The sequence below is a fragment of the Podarcis erhardii genome (genome assembly GCF_964252035.2).
Source record: "Podarcis erhardii genome assembly, chromosome: 12".
NCBI lineage: Eukaryota > Metazoa > Chordata > Lepidosauria > Squamata > Lacertidae > Podarcis > Podarcis erhardii.
This window is the reverse complement of record NC_138513.1, coordinates 44,885,031-44,908,633: the sequence shown is the minus strand read 5'-3', so window position 1 is coordinate 44,908,633 and position 23,603 is coordinate 44,885,031. Positions and strand designations below refer to the sequence as shown.

The following is a 23,603-nucleotide window of genomic DNA, read 5'->3' as shown; positions in this document are numbered from 1 at the left end:
AATTATTATTATTATTCAGTATACCTGAAGGAGCGTCTCCATCCCCATCATTCTGTCTGGACACTGAGGTCCAGCTCCGAGAGCCTTCTGGTGGTTCCCTTGCTGCGAGAAGCCAAGTTACAGGGAACCAAGCAGAGGGCCTTCTCGGTGGTGGCACCCACCCTGTGGAACGCCCTCCCACCAGATTTCAAAGAGGAAAACAACTACCAAACTTTTAGAAGACATCTGAAGGCAGCCCTGTTTAGGGAAGCTTTTAATGTTTAATAGGTTATTGTATTTTAATGTTCTGTTGGAAGCCGCACAGAGTGGCTGATGGGTGGGGTATAAATAAGTATAATAATAATAATAATAATAATAATAATAATAATAATAATAAATATAATAATAATAATTTACTTATAACCCACCCATCTGGCTGGGTTTCCCCGGCCAGTCTGGGTGGCTTCCAACAGGAGATTAAAAATACATTAAAACATCAGTAATTTTTTTAAAATTAAGAATTTCCCTATACAGGGCTGCCTTCAGATGTCTTCTAAATGTCAAATAGTTCCTTTGACATCTGGTGGGAGGGCATTCCACAGGGCAGGAGCCACAATCAAGAAGGCCCTCTGCCTGGTTCCCTGTAACTTTGCTTCTCGCAATGAGGGAACTGCCAGATGGCACTTGGCGCTGGACCTCAGTGGAGACGCTCCTTCAGGTATACTGGGGCGATGACCAGTGTATGCATGTAGCTCTGTACATTTATATAGCTTTGCATTACATTATCTTATTATATTTAAATCACACCTTCCCTTCAAGGAGTTCAAGACCACACATATGGTGCCACCTCCGTGTTATTCTAATCCTGTATGATACGTTAAAAATCTGCAGCAATATATTTTTCTTTTCATGCAAAAGCATTCAGCCACACAATCTTCCACATGCTATCTGAAGTGGCACAGTCCCCAAACAAGTTTAAAACCTCACTTGCTGTGTGTGTTAACTCTACTTACCTATAGTGTTCTGCAAGATGTTCTGATGTTTAGATTGTTGCGTTCAAGATGCAAGGAGAATACAGTATGGAGACAGACATGGTTGGGCATGCCTTAAGTGGTCGATATGTAAATGTTGACAGATATTCCAAAACGATGAATTATAAATCTCATAAAAAAGAATTATCACATCCTAGAGAATTAATCCAGTTTTAAATGCTCTCGTTCTATTGATCTCATTTGAGCTCCACATGTTCCTTGAGAATTAATAGCTAAAAGAAGAGTGTTGTGAATGAACTTTTTCATCTCATGTGCTATCAGCAGCAATTTTGCCAAGGCTAGGGATGGGGGCGGGGGTGTGTGTGTGTGTGTAAATGTGATTGTTGGCACAAAAGGTGAACCTAGCTAATTCACACTTTCTAAAACAACAGATGAACTAAAACTCAGCCATCCTCCTAAATTCGCACATGTCTGTATTTTGCAACGCAGTTCTCCCACCAAGTAATGTGTACAAAAATGCATATTACTAATGTAAAGTGTGCATTAAATGGCTATATTACTGAAAGGTATGATATAAAAATGCATTATAAAGGGGAACTTGCTTTGCAAAGATCCCATGTGCATATTGGGATAAATTTGCTGAAGACTTTTAATGACATAGAAATTAATTTAAAATTGGGGGAAAATGGAGAGAAACAAAAACTGAGAAAGTCACCCATCCCTAGAGAAGGCCCACAACTCCAAAGGCTCAAACTTTGACATGAGTAACATTTGGATTCTATAACATGTATAATGCCATGAGTCACCATACTTTAAAAACTGGTGATAAATGTACAAATTAACTTTTAACATGACAGGTTCAAAGTGGCGCTCACTTGGCTGGGAAACAAAAAAGATATTCTCACTTGCAAATTTGCTCAATTTACTTAAGAAACATCAGATACAATAAATAGAGAGACGTGCAGTGTCAATTACTAAAGAGTTATCTGGAGTTGAGCTTAACTTAAAGCAATTCAGATTATTTTTAAAACCTGAGTAGGAGTGAAGAAGCAACTCGTTTGACTAATATAAAATCATGTGGTAAGGTAGAAGGGGGACTATTCTTCTCGGGAATTGACTCCCCCCCCCATTATTTTATGTGGAGAAAAACCCTTCCACTTTTTTTCAGATCCCTTCACTTCTGAGGGCTGCTTTGTATGGTCTGTTGAAGTTGTGAGTTGCAGTCACATGAAACAATGCAAACCTCTGCATTTGACAGCTTTCCCTCACATTGTTCTGCTGTCATAATTAATTGCAAAGTTATCCCTGCATTGGATAAATCTGCTGTAGGTAGTTGCATCCCAGAGAGGCATGTGTGAATGGTCTTGAAGATATTGCCATTTGATCACAGTAATGGGCAAATCCAAGATACTGGCTAATTTCAATCCTGAGAACTTTAATGCATCTTAGACAAAATTGCAGCAATCGTAGCTTCTTAAAGTGAAACGATCTATTTTTTCCTTTCTTCTAACTTCTTTGAACCTCCTGCACCCACATATTGCAGCTTCCCATTGTTAGCAAGAAGGCTGGTTGTTATGCCTCTGTATATTCATGACGCAGGTGGCGCTGTGGGTTAAACCACAGAGCCTAGGACTTGCCAATCAGAAGGTTGGCAGTTTGAATCCCCGCGATGGGATGAGCTCCCATTGCTCGGTCCCTGCTCCTGCCAACCTAGCAGTTCAAAAGCACTTCAAAGTGCAAGTAGATAAATAGGTACCGCTCCAGCGGGAAGGTAAACAGCACTTCCGTGTGCTGCTCTGGTTCGCCAGAAGCGGCTTAGTCATGCTGGCCACATGACCCGGAAACTGTACTCCGGCTCCCTTGGCCAATAAAGCGAGATGAGCGCCGCAACCCCAGAGTCAGCCACAACTGGACCTAATGGTCAGGGGTCCCTTTACCCTTACCTTATATTCCTGACTTCCAGGAATTTGCACATTCCTGCTTTCAGTCTATGTGTATCGCTGACTATTATGACATCCCATGTCTGGCTGTTTCGAAGATCTGCTGTCAAATCTCTAAGAGAAGGCATGAACAAAGAGGGCATGTTGAAAACTCGCTCCCAGTGGTCAGACTCTGGGCTCCTGTACTGAGGAGGGAAAAGGAAGTTCAAGCAACAAGTTCTTACCATTATATCGGGGACTTTTTGAGCGTCAACAGCTTACATTTTTTCAGGGGAAGTATTGGGAATCACTTTGAATGGGAGGCCATTGAGAGGATAAAATGGGTGAAACCCCTGTCAATTGAGGGCAGTGGCAAGAGGGCAAAATTGGGGAGAGGAGTTGGGAAAAGTCACTAGCATCATGTGTATGCAAATCACTTGATGTCTGTAACATCAAGTGACAATGTGTGCATATGTCTTAGCAGATCAAATACTTTGCTGGGTCAGACCAAGGGGCTGTCTGAACCCTCCTCAATCTGGTGCCCTTCCTATATTTTGGACTACAGCCACCATGGCTGCGGCTGATGGGATTTGTATTCCAAAACATATGGGAAGGGTGGTTGGTCTAATTACCCGGTGTGGTCTGCTCTGACTGGCAGGCCTGTTCCTGGGTTCCAGGCATGGGTCTTTGATGTCCTGTCACCAAAGGCTCATTAGGTGTAAATGCTGGGAATCAAACTTGGGACTGCTAAAAACATGTGCTCTTCTACAGAGGTACAGACCCTCCGCAGATCACCTAATAATCATTGGGTGGTGAGAGGTGCCATCAGCCCTAAAAATTACACAGGTAAAGGTAAAAGGACCCCAACCGTTAGGTCCAGTCGCAGACGACTCTCGGGTTGTGGCACTCATCTCAATTTACTGGCCGAGGGAACCAAGGTTTGTCCGCAGTTTTTCGAGGTCATGTGGCCAGCATGACTAAGCCACTTCTAGCGAACCAGAGCAGCGCATGGAAATGCTGTTTACCTTCCCGCCAAAGTGGTACCTATTTATTTACTTGCACTTGGTGCTTTCGAACTGCTAGGTTGGCAGGAGCTGGGACAGAGCAACGGGAGCTTACCCCATTGTGGGGATTCGAACCACCAACCTTCTGATTGGCAAGCCCTAGGGTCTGTGGTTTAGACCAGTGTTTCCCAACCTTTTTTGGGCAAAGGCACACTTGTTTCATGAAAAAAATCTCGAGGCACACCACCATTAGAAAATGTTTAAAAAATTAACTCTGTGCCTATATTGACTATATATAAAGTAACTCTCTTTAATAGGCATCAAATAAACACAAAGAAAGTACCGTATTTTTCGCCCCATAGGACGCACTTTTTCCCCTCCAAAAATAAAGGGGAAATGTGTGTGCGTCCTATGGGGCGAATGCAGGCTTTCGCTGAAGCCTGGAGAGCAAGAGGCATCGGTGCGCACTGACCCCTCTTGCTCTCCAGGCTTCAGGAAGCTGTCCGCAAGCCTTGCGCGCCCGGCAGGAGCTCCCGCCCAGCGCGCAAGGCTTGGGGCGGCAGCCTGTTGCCCGAAGCACGGGGAGCCCTCCGGAGGGTTCCCCGTGCTTCGGGCGAGTGTCTGCAAGGCTTGCGCGCCCAGCGGGAGCTCCCGCCAGGCGCGCAAGGCTTGGGGCGGCAGCCTGTTGCCCGAAGCACAGGGAGCCCTCCGGAGGGCTCCCCGTGCTTCGGGCGAGTGTCTGCAAGCCTTGCGCGCCCGGCAGGAGCTCCCGCTGGGCGCGCGAGGCTTGGGGCGGCAGCCTGTTGCCCGAAGCACGCGGAGCCCTCCGGAGGGCTCCCCGTGCTTCGGGCGAGTGTTTGCAAGCCTTGCGCGCCCGGCAGGAGCTCCCGCTGGGCGCGCAAGGCTTGAGGCAGCAGCCTGTTGCCCGAAGCACGGGGAGCCCTCCGGAGGGCTCCCCGTGCTTCGGGCGAGTGTCTGCAAGCCTTGCGCGCCCGGCAGGAGCTCCCGCTGGGTGCGCGAGGCTTGGGGCGGCAGCCTGTTACCCGAAGCACACGGAGCCCTCCGGAGGGCTCCCCGTGCTTCGGGCGAGTGTCTGCAAGCCTTGCGCGCCCGGCAGGAGCTCCCGCCAGGCGCGCAAGGCTTGGGGCGGCAGCCTGTTGCCCGAAGCACGCGGAGCCCTCCGGAGGGTGCCCCGTGCTTCGGCGAGTGTCTGCAAGCCTTGCGCGCCCGGCAGGAGCTCCCGCCAGGCGCGCAAGGCTTGGGGCGGCAGCCTGTTGCCCGAAGCACAGGGAGCCCTCCGGAGGGCTCCCCGTGCTTCGGGCGAGTGTCTGCAAGCCTTGCGCGCCCGGCAGGAGCTCCCGCCAGGCGCGCAAGGCTTGGGGCGGCAGCCTGTTGCCCGAAGCACAGGGAGCCCTCCGGAGGGCTCCCCGTGCTTCGGGCGAGTGTCTGCAAGCCTTGCGCGCCCGGCAGGAGCTCCCGCCAGGCGCGCAAGGCTTGGGGCGGCAGCCTGTTGCCCGAAGCACGGGGAGCCCTCGGGAGGTTGCCCCGTGCTTCGGCGAGTGTCTGCAAGCCTTGCGCGCCCGGCAGGAGCTCCCGCCAGGCGCGCAAGGCTTGGGGCGGCAACCTGTTGCCCAAAGCACGCGGAGCCCTCCGGAGGGCTCCCCGTGCTTCGGGCGAGTGTCTGCAAGCCTTGCGCGCCCGGCAGGAGCTCCCGCTGGGCGCGCGAGGCTTGGGGCGGCAGCCTGTTGCCGAAGCACAGGGAGCCCTCCGGAGGGCTCCCCGTGCTTCGGGCGAGTGTCTGCAAGCCTTGCGCGCCCGGCAGGAGCTCCCGCTGGGCGCGCGAGGCTTGGGGCGGCGGCACGGGGCGGGCGGCCGAAGCGAGTGGCGATGGGATTTGGGAGGGAGCTCGCTCGCCGCCCCGCGTGTGCTCGCCGCCGCCGCCGCCCCGCCTCCCTCCCACGGCACACCAGGCAACGTCTTGCGGCACACTAGTGTGCCGCGGAACACCGGTTGGGAAACACTGGTTTAGACCACAGCGCCACCCACGTCCCCTAAAAGTTACATAAGAGAGTATAAATTGTCTTCCTGTAACATGTCTGTCTTTCTCTTTGTGGCAGAATCATATATAGGTGATCTGTTCAGTATGGAAATCCCTTTAGCTGTGTATTCCCCATTTCCGTGTACATAAGGCAGGCACCAAATCTGATTATATTCTGGTCCGTGCTAAGAACATTCTTTTTTACCTGAGACTTACCTCTTTTAAGGCCCACCAGTACTCCCCCTCCCTTCATACATTCTTCTTGAAGTCCATATGTGTTGCTGTAATTGTGACTCATGATTTGCATTTTAACTTATTACCTATTTTGTGTGCAGATACACTGTTTATATGCATCAGTTTAAAGCGGTATATTAATCCATTGCTCTTCAGTTGACTTTTGTACTGTTCTTGGGGGCTGCTGCTCAGAGGCTGCTTCTGTCCACTTCAGTTGCTAAGTTCTAGATAGCCTTGGTGATTGATGATCAGACTTTTGTGGGAGTTATGCTGAAAACACAAACAAATAAATGCCAACGAGAAATGAGAGGTGATTGCTGCTGTATAGACCAGACTGGGAGGCAACCGCTCTTGTGTGTCTGTGTTGTTTTCAGCTGTAACATGCAAATGGAAGATTTATAATACCAGGGATTTTTATTGCCTGGTTATGATGACTGGAACGGTGGATATGCATGGCAGAGAAATGGCACATTTCTTTTGACTCCAAGGAGTTTCCTGCTCTGGAGGTTCCTCACCAACAAACTTGTCCTTCAGATCTTATGCTAAAGCTTCACCTCCTCCCATTATTGAAAACACCGATCCATTCACATCTCCATCCACATCCTAGGTTGACCCTACTTATTCCTCATGTTTATTTATGTTCTTTTTCTGCAGGAGAAAATATAAGAAAACGTCACAGAGGTAGGTATCGATCGCAGAAGAACTCGAAGGCATTTGGCGGCGGGGGGAGTCGGCAGAAATTATTTGTTGTTGTTTTAGCATTGGTCTTGTTCATGCTGTGAACCCACTGTACCAAAACCAGGCAAAGTAAACCCATGGATAGAATCCATCCCACTAGAGCTTTCGTGCCCCTGATCTCTTACTGCAACTCACCCATGGGTTGGTTGTTACAAAAGCATTAGAGGTCCTGCAAGGTCTTGTGCTCCCAACTTCTGCATGATCCAAGCTGGTATTGGCTGGTTGGGAGTAGATCTGTATTGATTAAACAAACCCCTCAGGGATTCAACGGGACCTCTGGTTAAATAAGAAATGTAGCATTTGACATGTATGTTGGGATCTTAATAAACCAATACCCACTTTCTTTGGAGAAATCTGCCTGCTTTATCTTTTATTGTGCTTTAAGACAGACATCAGCTGTGACCTTGTAATTATCAGGTGATTCTGCTTTATATAAGGATATACTTGAAATCATGCCATGCCGTAATAATGAAGCCTAATATTATGTATTGCTACACACATCTCTGAGCGGTGCAGGATTCCAAGGGTACAGGCACTTTCCCAGAGTTTGTGTTTCCTTTGGAAATGAGGCACAACACAGACTGTGGTGTCTTTGTGATATATGGTTTATTCACACATATATACAACCTGAAGCTATGATGGAGGGGCTCACACCATTACTCTCCAAGAGGCTCTTGCTTCTCCCATGCCAGCATAAATCAGCCATGGTCTACTGTTCCTTTGTCTAGCTTCATGCATTTAACAGATTGCCACATCTATCAGGAGTTTAGGGGAATCTGGCACCCCCAAACCCTGGCACCCACAACTCATAACTTTATTACCACTCGGAAGTCAGCGCCACCAAGTCCAACAGGACTTGCTCCAATAAGTGCAAATAAGATTACAGTTGTTGTCAGCCTGTGCACATTTTCTTGGGAGTAAATCCTCTTAACCCCAATGGGATAGGACTTAAGGAAACATTCTGAGTCAACACGTAAAGAGGAGGCTGTTAGTTGTCTTCCTGTAACTTTGCCAGGGGAATCCTAAAGAGAGGTCAGGTTGATTTTGATCTTGACTTTGTTCTTTCTGACGCTTCCTTATGCTTTGCTTTTAAATATTATGAATTTGAACAGACAACAGTAAATTTAGTGCTAATGGCTCACTTTTTTGAGCGCTCTCTCTCTCTCTCTCTTCTTGCCCCCCACCCCCAATAATAATAATAATGGGAAAAGGTGGATCCAAACTATCATGTTTTTCACAGGGTCACTGAAATTTCATGTGGCTGCCTAACCTTTGAAAATGTTGATTGAAAGTTGGGTATGCTAATGGCAACTTTCCTTACCAATGGAGATGTTATCTGAAGCTTCCTCCGAGGTTCAGATCATTCCTGTTAGTTGCTGACAACTGCCAGTTCTCATTAGCATCTCCGGGATCTGAAGGTATTCGGCACATGGAAGAGACAAAACCTCAAAGACTCTACTTAGAACTTATCCACACTTCCTTTTGTTCCGCTGCTTTTCCCCAGGAAAAACCTCTCTTTAGCATTCATTCTGAGCAAAACAGTAGTTCAGGTTTTCTCTGGATTGACATTTTCTCTGGTTTAGATTACAGATAGGTAGCCGTGTTGGTCTGCCATGGTCAAAACAAAATAAAAAAATTCCTTCCAGTAGCACCTTAAAGACCAACTGAGTTAGTTCTAGGTATGAGCTTTCGTGTGCATGCACACTTCTTCAGATACACTGAAACAGAAGTCACCGGACCTTTCTATATAGTGAGAAGGTGGGGAGGGGTATTACTCAGAAGGGTGGTGGGAATGGGTGATTGGCAGATAGCTGCGATGAGCCTGTTGATGACTCTTAACGACTGCAATAGGTCTAACAGGAAAAAGCAAGGGGTGAGAAGGTGAAAAATGGCTTTGTCATGTATAATGAGATAAGAATCCAATGTCTTTGTTCACACCAGGTCTCTCCATAGTTTTAAGTTTGGTGATAAGTTGCAATTCAGCAGCTGACTGGAGAAGCTGCTGAATTGCAACTTATCACCAAACTTAAAACTATGGAGAGACCTGGTTTGAACAAAGACATTGGATTCTTATCTCATTATACATGACAAAGCCATTTTTCACCTTCTCACCCCTTGCTTTTTCCTGTTAGACCTATTGCAGTCGTTAAGAGTCGTCAACAGGCTCATCGCAGCTATCTGCCAATCACCCATTCCCACCACCCTTCTGAGTTATACCCCTCCCCACCTTCTCACTATATAGAAAGGTCCGGTGACTTCTGTTTCAGTGTATCTGAAGAAGTGTGCATGCACACGAAAGCTCATACCTAGAACTAACTCAGTTGGTCTTTAAGGTGCTACTGGAAGGAATTTTTTCTCTGGTTTAGAGCTAGAGAGTGGCTTTTCCCTGGGAAACGTGTGGGACAAGGGGGAAACCATTCAGAGCTATGCCTAGAAAGTGTGGGTCACTGAGTGGCAAAAAACCACTCCGACCCATGTTTTCTAGGAACGGGACAAGTAGAAGTGTGAAGAAGCCATGGGTATGTTATTCTACGTGGCTTGTAGGCTACTCTTTTATGAGTCTTTTATGCTGGCTTGGGAATCTGTTTGCTGAACTGTAGAGCAGAAGAACTAGTCCTTCTGTAATAAACTGGGCCTCCATTTCTCACTACAGTGCACTGATTATATACCTTTATGCAACATAATGTTGACCCCCTTTCAGGTTGTAAGTGTCTATATTTTAGGAACTGCCCCATTATCTTGATTGTAACTGTTGTAAGTATTGTATTTTAAAACTGGTTTTGCCCACCCTGGAAAGGAAATTTCCTCCTCCTCCTCCTCCTCCTCCTCCTCCTCCTCCTCCTCCTCCTTTTCTTCTTCTTTAATGAAGTCATATTGCAGTAAAAGATCCACAATTTTGCAAAGATTTGGGATGTTGTATAAAAAACATTTGGTGAAATGTAATGTTAAATGCGTGAAATGTTTCCATCTCCTTCTTATGGGTAAAATGTGGAGCAAACTTTCTACACATTTTGTTTGCAATTTGTCTGGACTGTTTGGGGTCAAATAGAATTGCACTGGGGTTGGATTCTGCCCATATGCTAGCAATTGACCACCTCTGGTTTAGGCCTAGGCAAACAAAGAAGGTTTGAAGAAGGCTTTGGAGTGAGTGAGTGAGTGGTGAGGTCCTATTCTGTCCTGCAATTAGCACTTTAATGAGCAATATCATGTGCTCCTGCTGTGTCAACTTAATGCCTTTGAAAACAACTGCAGGCTGATAATGTTTTCATCATAAACATGGACATTTCACAGCTCTCTAGGCAAAACCCCACTTCATTAGCCTCAAGTTCAGAAGGGCACATGATCAGGAAGCTATGATGCCAAGCTATCACTGCAACGCCAAGAAACACAGTGTGTTTAATTAGGATTGCTCATTTTTCACATCCAGGTTGCTTTGGTTAAGAGAAGGCTAGCCAGCTATTTAGATAATTAGTACTTTGAGGTTTAATTTACAGAGTTGGGTGTTTGCTGGAGAGAAGGGGGATGGAATTATCTAGAACTGTCTGGTGTCAACCTGTCTGGCATAATTCTGTTCCATTCATGGGGAATCTGAACATTTATGAAAATATGTTCATTCTACAGAGTGCTCTTCCTAAATTAACATCAAGGCTGACCTGGCAAAAAGCTGGTTTAATGGTTTATGAGTGCATGGAAATCACTGGTGCTCCTTAGGAGCACCAAGTACATAGCTGTCAACTTTTCCCTTTTCTTGCGAGGAATCCTATTCGGAATAAGGGAATTTCCCTTTAAAAAAGGGAAACATTGACAGCTATGACCAAGTACCTTAAAGTCGTTTGCATGCATAGTCTTGTGAAATTGATCTCAGAATATAAATTTGCAAAAGGCTTAGGTGCTACTTTGTTTGTCAGCTTATTGCAAAACATGAGGTGTTAGGCATATGTCATGACTGTCAGTAGTATTTGGGGAAGGGGGGGGGAGTCTATATCATATTAGAAATATATTAGCATCCAATATTATGCCCCATTTAAAAATAGCCTCAGTTTATTGTTCCTTAACTTTGGCTTAATTTCCTTTTCACTTCTTATTTATTGACCTTGCAGAGTTATCTTGATTATCTAATTCTTTAAACTCCCCCAAGTAATTATAACGCTGCTCAGCTCAAATGAAGCAATTCTGGGTGTGTGTTTTTTTTCAAAAAAACACACACTTTTATCTAGTAAGACGACTGAAGAGCAGAATGCTATGTGAAAAGACTTGCCACCGTACTGAATGATCACTTTGATTTGAATTAAGATATGGTTGGATTAAAATGTTGTAAATAAATGAATGTATTAATTATGAACAGGAAAACCTGTATCTATTTTAAAACAATTCTTCTGCAAGAAACTGCAGTCTTTGGAATGATGATAGCAACCCTCAGAGTCTAGTGGTATAGGACTGACAGCATATGACAACTCATAAGTCGAGCTGTGTCCTATGCAAGTGTGAACAGAAATTAGCCATAGTTTGAGCAAGCACACACAGATGTCTGTGTGCTTCAGACCCTAAAGAGATATGTGGGCATTTTTTCTCTACACTAGCTCAGTATTTATCAGCCAGAGCCAAGCAACCATAAAGGGGACCCTTCAGTGTGGGAGCCAGTGGTTAAGAGCAGTAGGCTCGTAATCTGGTGAACCGGGTTCGCTTCCCTGCCCCTCCACATGCAGCTGCTGGGTGACCTTGGGCCAGTCACATTTCTCTGAAGTCTCTCAGCCCCACTAACCTCACAGAGTGTTTGTTGTGGGGGAGGAAGGGAAAGGAGAATGTTAGCCGCTTTGAGACTCCTTCGGGTAGTGATAAAGCCGGATATCAAATCCAAACTCTTCTTCTTCAGTGCCCCCAATCCCCTCGGCAGCCATGGCAGTGGCCTCGTAGACAGGCCCCACCCCCTTTGCTCCTCCATTCACCCACTTTATGGGGGACCAAGTGAATGAGGATCAGATAAATGGTGATAACCCTTCTTAGGGGCATTTAGGTGTCCCAGATCTTGTTCTCATAAAAACAGGAAGTGACGCCATATTGAGTGGAGGAGGAAGCGAGCGGGAGGCATAGATCTAAGAAATGTGTTAAAGGAATGCATGGAATCGAACTTCCAGTAGCACATTGAAACGCTGTGCTGAAGGGAAGACCCCTTGGAAATTTGGGACTCTCTGTTAAGAAGTGGAAAGCCATGATGGCTTAAGGGCTTTCAAGACCATCTTTGTGTTTTCGGGGCAGTTGGAGGGTATGCTGTGTGTTCAGATCATGCACTGAGATCCTGCTCTGTATATGGTTACAAAGGGTAGGGTCTTCTTAGAGTGGGGACCCTCCCTAGGGAATGATCTCTTTTAGGATGCCAGGCAGTCCTGCTCTTGGCTGTCTTTTAAGAGGACTGCAAAGGATTTTCACCTGATTGTAAGAGACATAAATTCGAGCTGCTATGGTGGTGTTGTGTTCCCTGTGGCTTCATTCGTTTTACATTTTTAAATGATGGTTTACATTGCTTGGTTTTATTTTAAATTATTCAATTTTTTTTTAATCTTAAGTGTAAGTTAATGAGGATCCTATTGAGCATGACTGCAACCTATACTTTGTGAGGAAATACATTAACAATTGCAGTAAGCATAATATTGAAACTAAAGCCATAGAAATGGAGTGAGTCTGTGCGCATTCACCAGTCTGGAAAATGTGTTAGTGTCCTGCTGTTTAGAAGATTCTGGATTGTGTCAATTTTAATAAAGAGTGTTGTACAAGATCCACATTATTTGAAGATGACATAACAATTAAAATCGGTATGTTGTTGCTCTAGAATAGGAGTGGGGAACCCACGGACCTTCTTATTTGGTGGACTGCCAATCAGTGCTGATGGAAACGGACATCCAGCAATCACCGGAGGACCACAGCTTTCCTACTGCTGTCCTAGAATTAACCTTTGCTTTAGGAGAATGTTGTGTTTTGAAGAGCCCCACACGCACACACACAAAGCTAAGCCTTTGTAAGATCTGCCCTTATGAATTTGTTTTCACAGATTGCTCTAAAGAATCTTTACCCTTAGATCCTTGTTAGCTAACACGAAGATGGCTGCAATCTGGGAGCATTTAAAGCCATCTGTTGTTCACCCGTGTTCAATTTAAATAGCAGTTCAGGGAGCCAGGGAGTTTGAGTTATGAAGCCAAGAATTAATATATTTGCAGAGTGTAAATACACTCAGAAAATGTTGACTGTGAAATAAATTTGCCGGTTATCAACCTTGCAAAATATGTAAAGGTGGTTTCGGATGCTTTAATTAAAAAGAGCTTTGGGTCATGGTTCCGATATCTATACGACCAGTTCAAAGGCCACAAATATATTCTGGGCTTTGGGGAGCTTTTTTGGGGGTGGGAGGGGCAAATGAAAAAATTAATACAGCATACTTTCCAGTATTCAAAGAAGCCAAATAGAAACTGGCTTCAAGGTCATTTGTCCCAACATCTCAATGAAAGCTTCATGTTCGTCTGCATTATGCATAGAAATAGGGTTTTATATTATCCTGCAGTCCCTGGCCTTCTGCCTGGTGTGTTCCATGCAGTGTTGGGCCAGCATGGTGGGCTGGAAGGCACTTAGTTCCTCAGGCCCACAGGGAAGTGTCTGTGAAGGTTCTGGTATCTATGCTATCTGGTGTCTGTGGTATCTGGTCCAGGGGGCTCCTGCTTGGCAACCTTCAATTTAGTGCCCCACATCAGACTCAAAGTCACAAACTCAGTCTGGTTCACTAGCAATGTAGTGGGTGGCCAGTATAAAATGTAGCAATTTACTTGTCATCCGGTGAATATGAGTACCTGAAGGAGCATCTCCACCCCCATCGTTCTGCCCAGACGCTGAGGTCCAGCGCCGAGGGCCTTCTGGCGGTTCCCTCATTACGAGAAGCAAAGCTACAGGGAACCAGGCAGAGGGCCTTCTTGGTAGTGGCGCCCGCCCTGTGGAATGCCCTCCCATCAGATCTCAAAGAGATAAACAACTACCTGACATTCAGAAGACATCTTAAGGCAGCCCTGTTCAGGGAAGTTTTTAACGTGTGATTTTACTGTATTTTTGGTTTCTATGGAAGCCGCCCAGAGTGGCTGGGGAGGCCCAGCCAGATGCAGATGGGCGGGGTATAAATAATAAATTATTATTATTATTATTATTATTATTATTATTATTATTATTATTACTACTACTACTACTACTACTACTACTACTACTGTATATCTTATCAATCTGCGCTGCCTACAATTGCTCTGAAGAAAATCCAAGTGAGAATCTTTAACGAATTGTTAGTGTGGTCTGTAAAGGAGACTCGTTAATTTGAGCAAGTTAAATCTTAAAATGAACTTCAGGATGTTTTGAGGTTTATTTTAATTTTTATTGCATTTTATTGCATTGATTAATTCAATGATTGATTGCATCCTTCCCTTTTCTTCAAGGAGCTCAAGGTGATAGACATTGTTCTCCTTGTTCAGTCCCCACAAGAACCCTGTGAGGTAGGGACTGGCCCAAGGTCACCCAGCAAGCTCTGTGGTTGAGTGCGGACTTGAACTCTTTCTCTCCCAGGTCCTAGTCTGATACTCTAACCACTACACCACACTGGCTGTCTAAGTGGAGATTGTATTTACCCATATTTGTGCCAATAGGCACTCTAGGTAAAGGTAAAGGGACCCCTGACCATTAGGTCCAGTCATGACCGACTCTGTGATTGCGGCGCTCATCTCGTTTTATTGGCCGAGGGAGCCGGTGTGCAGCTTCCAGGTCATGTGGCCAGCATGACTAAGCCGCTTCTGGTGAACCAGAGCAGCGCACGGAAACGCCATTTACCTTTCCGCCTATTTATCTACTTGCACTTTGATGTGCTTTCGAACTGCTAGGTTGGCAGGAGCAGGGAGCATGGTTCCGATATCTATAGGACCAGTTTAAAGGCCACAAATATATTCTGGGCTTTGGGGAGCTTTTTTTGGCCGCGGGGATTCGAACCGCCGACCTTCTGATCGATCGGCAGGTCCTAGGCTCTGTGGTTTAACCCACAGCGCCACCCACGTCCCAAATAGGCACTCTACTACATTGGTAATGGCCTGTGAGCAATAAATATTTATTGGATGTTGGACTCAAAGTCAGACACTTGGTCTGGTTTCTTAGCCGGCGACATTGCAGCCTCTGACTCCATGCCTTGCTCGGCTAAACTCCGGGGCCAGATGCATGTGTGAAGCCGTGACAAAACCTTGGAAGGTCTTACATGCAAATGCATGTACTAACACCATAATGATGATGACATTGCTTGTAAATGTGTCTAATAACACCCCTTTCACCCAACAACAGCAGCAACAAACTTTGGCGCTGAAACCGTTGTTTGGAGGAATCAGCGGAGTTTGGGAAGCTGCAGATTAATCTCAATAGCTTGCTTTGACAACATTCCAAATGTCATTCTGTATTCAATTCACTCACTTGAGTCTGTCATGCCGTTTTGTGGATAGGCTTCCCGGAACACATTTTAACGTGTTGTTTACGATAACAGACGGGCACTTGAGGAACTATTACAACCCAGTGCTGGATATTTTAAGGGGCAGGGAGTTGTTCAGCCTTTTTCCTTGGTTCCTCCTGGATTGTCCTGACATTTTGTCTTTATTCGAAGCAAGACGCCTCGTGCTTAATGCAAGCTAGGAAAAGACCTTTGGGGTTTCAGAGAACAGCGCTATTATCAGTCTTTATGAAGCTTCAGTTCATGTCGCACAATGAGTCCGTCCTCCGGATAAGGGACCTGGGGTGGCAAAAGGGCCTATACTGCCACATCACCTGTCATCTTGCAGAAGTGATAATGCGCTAGAGCAAAAGACCAGAGTTGCACCACTTTCCTCTGCCATAGGAGCACCGGGCAGAGCGCTGTTCAAAACACGCAATGGCTTCAGAAGAATGAGTAACTGATTCACCTTGATACTGTTTGCAATATCTGTCAAACTCTGTTGCCTAGCATCATTTTATCTGCATGTGTCAGATAAAAATAGGTCCTTCTGTTTTATATTGCATGGCAGGGTTCCTCCTTGGAGATCAAGTGAGTGGAATGAAACATGTGCTTCCATGGGCACTTGCTGGTCATGAAAGGATCCTGGAACTATTTCTGCCTATTTCAGAGAGGCTCCTTTTGCCTTCTGTCTTATATATATGAATAGTAGTGAACTCAGTTTTCTGTTGGGCCTGGAGTAGAACCATCCACACAGAAGATGGGAATATTAGCAAGCCCGGGGGAACCCTGAATTGAGTAGAAGTTCAAAAACAAAACAAAAAACACATTTGGGCGGGGGCCCTAAACAGGAAGATCTCAAGTTATTGTTGTTTAGTTGTTTAGTCGTGTCCGACTCTTCGTGACCCCCTGGACCAGAGTACGCCAGGCACTTCTGTCTTCCACTGCCTCCCGCAGTTTGGTCAAACTCATGCTGGTAGCTTCGAGAACACTATCCAACCATCTCGTCCTCTGTCGTCCCCTTCTCCTTGTGCCCTCCATCTTTCCCAACATCAGGGGCTTTTCCAGGGAGTCTTTTCTTCTCATGAGGTGGCCAAAGTATTGGAGTCTCAGCTTCAGGATCTGTCCTTCCAGTGAGCACTCAGGGCTGATTTCCTTCAGAATATATAGGTTTGATCTTCTTGTAGTCCATGGGACTCTCAAGAGTCTCCTCCAGCACCATAATTCAAAAGCATCAATTCTTCGGCGATCGGCCTTCTTTATGGTCCAGCTCTCACTATACAGACCTTTGTTGGCAAGGTGATGCCAACAAATCTCAAGTTACTGAATGACAATTGATGGTACATGTAGTATTATTTGAATTTGTAAGTGGTAGGTGGGTCTGTGAATGTTTTCACAATGAAAGCAGGGCAACCTCTGCCATAATAATAATAATAATAATAATAATAATAATAATAATAATAATCTCTTTGACATCTGATGGGAGGGCGTTCCACAGGGTGGGTGCCACTACCGAGAAGGCCCTCTGCCTGGTTCTCTGTAGCTTTGCTTCTCACAGTGAGGGAACCGCTAGAAGGCCCTCGGCACTGCTTACCTTCTGCTTCTGAAGTGGCTCAGTCAGTGCACATTTCCTCAAGCCCTGCTGCAATAACTGCTGTGTAGCTTCCTTTTCTTGGTCCACCGGGTTCCAGTAGCAATAGAGAGAATGGACGGCAGGAAGACCAGAAAATAAGACAGTGGGCAGACAGACAGAGCCACTGTTGGAGACCAGAGCACATAAGGCAGGGGGACCCATGCAGTGCAGGCTTAGAATATTCCTACAGGGCTGGGCCTATTATTAGGCAGAGAGCAAGTTAGGGTTGCGGGTGGCACTTTAGTATAAACCACTGAACTTAGGGATTGCCGATCAGAAGCTTGACGGTTCGAATCCCCGCGGCGGGGTGAGCTCCCTTTGTTCGGTCCCAGCTCCCGCCAACCTAGCAGTTCGAAAGCACGTCAAAGTGCAAGTAGATAAATAGTTACCGCTCCAGCGGGAAGGTAAACGGTGTTTCTGTGTGCTGTTCTGGTTCGCCAGAAGTGGCTTAGTCATGCTGGCCACATGACATGGACAACTGCCTGTGGACAAACGCCGGCTCCCTTGGCCAGTAAAGCAAGATGAGTGCCACAAGCCCAGAGTCGGCCACGACTGGACCTAATGGTCAGGGGTCCTTTACCTTTAAGTTGCTGCTGTTGAATTGGGAATCCACCATGTAGGTAGCCTGCTGCCTTCTGGTGCAGCGGAGGATGCTGAAGTAAAAATCAACAGTCAGTGGGTGGGAGATGTCCCATCAGATTCTTTGCCTCAGGCAGCAAAATGTCTTGAGCCTGAACACACACACCCCCCGCCAATATTCTCTTGAGGCATTGGCTTAATTGGTTTCCCTGTTTTGTTCTCCCAGGGTCACCATTTTTCTTTCAAAATGGCATGTATGCTATCATTGCTGGTGCGTACAGCTGTGATTTTTTAATAATAAAATAAATAAAAGTAACATTGTGAAGCAGGAAGTGAAAATGAGAAGACTCCTCACACCAGCCAAAGAAGGCCCTTAACTGCAGAAGTGAAATTGACAAGAGGATTTTCCAAAGTTCCCTGAGCAGAAGAAAAGCGGGTGGGAGGTTGCGATGGCAGAAGAAGGAGCAGGTGATCAGCGCATCATCGCTGACCAATGCAGAAAAGCATCATGGATACCTGGTCTTCTCCCTCCCTATCTGGTGCATGAGTAATGACGTTCGAAGTGGGTAGAAGCATTATATGAACGGGTGTAAAGCACATTAACTGAAGCGGAGGAAGATTCCTGAGTGAGTGGAAATTAAAGCACTTTAAAACAAAGGTGGGCTGAGTAATCAGAGCACAAAGAGCAGCTGAAAACACTTGACCCCCCCCCTCAAACAGAGCAACTCAATTTAAAAGCAGGCCTTTCCTCAGATGGGTGCTCACACCCCGTCTTTGCCTGTCTCTCCCTTTTCTGATGGTCCCATTTCCCAGTAAAAAAAGGAGGGAAGTGAGCAGCAGTTCTGGATTTAGGGCAGTTCCACCACACAGGGGGCTGAGCTGAGTGGGCACAAAATATAAATAAAACAGGAATTATTGTGAAAATAAGAATTTTTGGGGGGGGGATTTTGTCCTCGCTCAGGGCGCCATATTACCCAATTCCACCCCTGTGGGCAGTGGAGGGATCCTAACAACAGTGGGGACAATTCTGACTTATTTTGGAGGTGATGAGGAGTGGCAAGGAAAGCCCTTACAATGCATGTGTCATTTTGGTCTCAGGCAAAGCGCTCTCTTCTGATCTAGCCTTACAAGAAATTCCTGTTTTGAAGTCTTGGGATAATGTGGAGCCTGGCTATTCGTACCTATGGGACTGCCTCTCCTGGTATGTCCCATGGAGGACCTTATGATCTTCAAACAAAAACACCTTGGAGGTCCCGGGCCACAGGGAGGTTAGGCTGGCCTCAACCAGAGCCAGGGCTTTTTTGGCTGTGGCCCCGATCTAGTGGAACGCTCTGCCACAAGAGACTAGGGCCCTGCAGGACTTGACATCTTTCCGCAGGGCCTGCAAGACAGAGCTGTTCCACCAGGCCTTTGGCCAAGGCACAGCCTGACCCCCTCCTTTGGTAATCCTCACAGAACTCTAGCCCAATGGCTGCCATTAATCTGATTTTGAACTGATTTTAGAATGAATTGATTTTAGAATGCTGTGTTATTTTATTTTTGCTAGCTGCTCTGAGCCCAGCTGCGGCTGGGGAGGGCGGGATATAAATAAAATTTGTTGTTGTTGTTGTTGTTGTTGTTGTTGTTGTTGTTGTTGTTGTTGTTAGCTTTTCTGACCAAGCTGGTGGGATCTGACCTCGGTTGTGGCGTAGCCAACAAGTGGATGTAGCCAACAAGTGTAGACGGCTGATTCTCAGGTCCAGATTATTAGTCAACTGACTGTTTTGGGTGGGAAAATACTCTCACCCAAAGAAAGGGCTTGTAGTCTGTGTGTGTTCCTGGATCCACCTTTGTCGCTAAAGGCCCAAATGGCTAGGAGGGTCTTCCACCAGCTTCGGCTGCTAAAACAGCTACAGCTGTTCCTTGACCTTGGTCATCCATGCGCTAGTAACTTCCTGGCTGGATTTCTGTGATGTGCTCTATGTGCGGCTGCCCTTGAGGTTGGTCCAGAAGCTTTAGTTGGTGCAAAATGCAGTGGCTTGACTGCTCTCTGAGGCAAAATATTACCACCCGCTTATACCAGGGCTGAAAGACCACTAGCTGCCAATTAGCTCCTGGGCTAAGTCCAAGGGGCTGGTTTTGGTGTGTAAAGCCCTATTCAGCTTGGGACCAGAATACTTGAAATATTGTCTCACCTGTTGTATACCCAATGGAGCACTGTGTGATCAGTAGGCGAGGAACTACTGCAGGTAACCTTTGTGGGAATGTTCTGGGGTGCAGGAGAGGATATATTGACTAATTATATCCTTATCCAACTTGTGCTAACAAGTTCCCAAAATATCAGCAGAGTTTATAGACATTCCCTTTTAAGTTCGCAACGGTAACGCTTGCACAGGTTCGCTAGAACCTCTATAATAATTACTCTGGTAATTTCCCCTTTTGTTCCCTCTTAAAATACAAGACACGACACAGTCTTTATAAAAGTATAAAAGAGTTTACTCACGTTCTGTTCACAATATGATCCCAGAAGGTAGGCAGGCTTAAAAAGGTTACATGCACTTAGAAACATGCACTTATAGGAAGATAGTACTGTCCTCTCTTGGCTGAGAGCCAAGAGGGCATCCTTAGATGTTTCCTCATCGAAGGAAGATGGCAGAGAGAGAGGCAAGAGGCAAGAGGCAAGAGAGAGAGTGGCTGCCTGCCCTGTGCTTTTATCATTACCTGCACAGGTGAGGCCACACCCACCTCTGGTCACATGCGGAGGAAGTCCGTCCCCAGGAAGTTTACCTGCTTGCTGGACAGACATCCCTCCCCATGTTCTAACATGTACACTCTAGGAATGTTGTCATTGACTGCTCCTGTGTTTACATCCCACATACCCCTTCTCAGGCAATACAACATACACAAAACATAAACAACTTTATTCAACCACCCAGAGTCCCAGCTTGACACGTAGATTCTGGAAACTCTCTCTTGGTAGGGGTTTCGTCAGGATGTCAGCAGTCATCTCTTGGGTGCTGCAGTAGGATAGTTCCACAAGTCCATCCTGGATCATCTGGCGTATGTAGTGGTATTTAACCCCAATGTGTTTTGTTCTGGCCAGGAACTTCTCACTCTGCGTCAGCTTCAGGCAACTTTGATTGTCCTCTAGCAAGCTGACAGGCCCTTTTCTCACCAACCCAAAGTCCTTTATGAGTTGATCAAGCCAGGCGATCTCTCTGCAGGCTTCTGTTGCTGCAACGTATTCTGATTCTGTGGAAGATAATGCTACACAGCTCTGTTTATAACTGCCCCATGAAACAGGTCCATCACCAAACATGAAAACATGACCACTTGTTGATTTATAATCAGCATTATCCCCAGCCCAATCCGCATCGGTATACCCAACCAACTTAGGGTCTCTGACGGCTGGTAACCTTAATTTACAATTCATGGTACCCTTCAAATATCGCACCACCCTCTTTACACCTGCCCAATCATGCTCAGTGGGAGAATTCACTTTTCTGCTAAGAATCCCCACAGCATTAGCTAAGTCAGGTCTACATGTGGTAACTAAATACAAAAGTTTACCAATCGCCGACCTGTAGTCATTGTTGTCTGGCAACTGCTTCGAATCCTGCTGATTCTTCAGGAAGTCAGTAGCCATCGGTGTAGCAACTGGATGTGCGTCTTGCATCTGCATGTGCTCAATCAGCTCGTGGATCTTCTGTCTTTGGCTGAGAAGAAATGAGCCGTCCTCTTCTCTTTCCACCTGGATCCCGAGGTAGTAGTGGACATCTCCTAGCTCCTTGACCTCCACCTCTTTGCTAAGGTGTTTTACTATCTGTGTATAGTCTTTCTCACTTGCTGTGGCAATAATCAGGTCATCAACAAAAGCTAAGATATATGAGAATTGTCCATTATTTGACTTACTGTACAAGCACTTATCAGCGTCGCCTTGCTTGTACCCAAGTTGCATCAGCATTTTATGCAACTTCTGGTTCCAGGCTCTAGCAGCCTGTTTAAGTCCGTAAAGTCCTTTCTGGAGTTTGCACACTAAATGTGCCTCATGTGGTTTTACAAAACCTTTGGGCTGTTTCATATAAATTTCTTCAGAAATCTGCCCATGTAGAAAAGCGGTAGCAATGTCTATGTGTTTCAGTCTCATTTTCTTGGAGGCTGCAATGCTTAGAAGCATTCTTACGCTGCTGTACCTCACAGTTGGTGCAAAAACTTCATCATAATCTTCACCAAAACGCTGTGAAAATCCCTGTGCTACAAGTCTAGCTTTGTAGCGCTGCACTTCTCCTTCTGACCCCTTCTTAACCTTGAAAACCCATTTACTGCCAATGGCCTTCTTACCGGGAGGCAGCTCAGTGAGTGTCCAGGTCTTGTTCTGATGCAGTGCATCCATCTCCTCCTGCGCGGCCTTCCTCCAGAGACTGGCTTCTGCAGCTGGCATCTCCTGTATCTCTTCCCAAGTGGAAGGTTCTTGTGGAAACGCCGACCCTGCAAAGTAGGACAACCGTAATGGTGGGACACCTTTGTTGGTTCTGGACGAGCGCCTGACCTCTGGTTCTGCGACCGCATCAGCTTCCTCATCCTCCTCCAACGCAGGCATGTCCCCATCTGAGTCCTCATCTTCGTCTCTGGTGCCGCCAGGGTTCTGGTCCTCTGCGTCTTCTGGTGCGTCGCCTGTAGGGGGCGCTGTAACACTTGAAGGCAGATTATTACTTTGTGGGGTCTCAAAAGGGAAATATACAAATTCTTGAGTCCTTTCTGACTCATCTGAAGAATCCACAACAGTGTTCTTAGTGTCTACCTTTCCATATTCATCAACATAAACCGCATGGTATGCATTTGTCTTACCAGTTTGTAAGTCCATAATTCTATATCCTTTGCCTCCAGAGGCGTATCCCACAAGGATACCTGCTTTTGCCCTGGAGTCAAGCTTGTGTCTGTGTTCCTTGGGCACGTGGAAGTAACACGGACTTCCAAACACACGTATGTGCGACAGATTGGGAGCTTTCCCATGCCAAAGTTCAAATGGTGTGCGCTCTGCACCTTTAGTTGGCAGTCTATTCTGCAAATAGACCGACGTGTACACTCCTTCGGCCCACAGCTTCTGTGGCAAACATGCATCCTTTAGCATGCACCTTGTCATGTCCATAATGGACCTAAACTTTCTCTCAGCTATGGCATTCTGCTGTGGTGTGTAAGGAATTGTGGTTACATGTGCAATTCCTTCCTTGGCCAGGAGAGCCTGCATTTCATTTGAGCAGTACTCACCTCCATTGTCGCTCATTAACACAGCTGGAGCTCTCTGGAATTTGTTCTTGACCATGGCAATGTATTCCTGGAGCTTGTCCACTGTCTCACTCTTCTCTTTGAGGAAATACACAACACAAAATCTTGAAAAGTCATCCAGAAATATTAAAATGTATCTATTCTTTCCCAGTGAGGGAACATTCATGGGTCCACATATGTCAGTGTGCACTATGTCAAGCACTTTGTTGCTTCTTTGTTCTGCACAACGTGGAAATGAAGGTTTTACAGCCTTCTCAGTAATACAGCTTATGCACTTTGCTGGAGCTTTGTTGCTCTGCTTTACCTGCAAACCTCTTACAAGATCTCTTTTCTGTAGATCCAGAATGACGTTGGTGTCTCTATGTCCAAGCCTTCTGTGCCACAGGTCCAGATCTGCTTCATCCTTCTGGCTGGAATGTGCCACTTTTGCAGACTGATTCTCTGAAAGATCAAGCTCATATACACCATTGATTAGCTCTGCTTGAGCAAACACTTTGCCATTTCTAGTCACCTTGCATACTCCATTTCCAAATGTGATCTGGAAACCTTTCTTGTCCAGTGTGGACACGCTGATTAAATTGCAGCTCAGCTCTGGAACATACAAAACTCTAGAGATTGTGTTCTCAATGCATTCATTGTTTATATTGCATTTCAGACTCATGGAACCTGCACCTTTTGCTTTAACAATGTTCCCATCTGCAATTTCAATTTCAGATCCTTCTTCATCATTTATC

At 46.1% G+C, this 23,603-nt stretch overlaps 1 protein-coding gene across 4 annotated transcripts in view; it reads left to right on the top strand.

Moving 5' to 3' along the window:
- The window catches only part of PDE1C (phosphodiesterase 1C), a 278,643-nt gene that overhangs the window by 130,900 nt on the left and 124,140 nt on the right, over positions 1 to 23,603 (top strand). The window contains exon 2 of one of the 4 annotated variants that reach the window (XM_081834769.1): positions 6,821 to 6,847. The exons of the other annotated variants lie outside the window; for them this stretch is intronic. Within the exon in view, the coding sequence (XP_081690895.1) occupies positions 6,821 to 6,847 (27 nt within the window). The remainder of the gene's footprint in view (positions 1 to 6,820; positions 6,848 to 23,603) is intronic. 4 annotated transcript variants of the gene reach the window in all.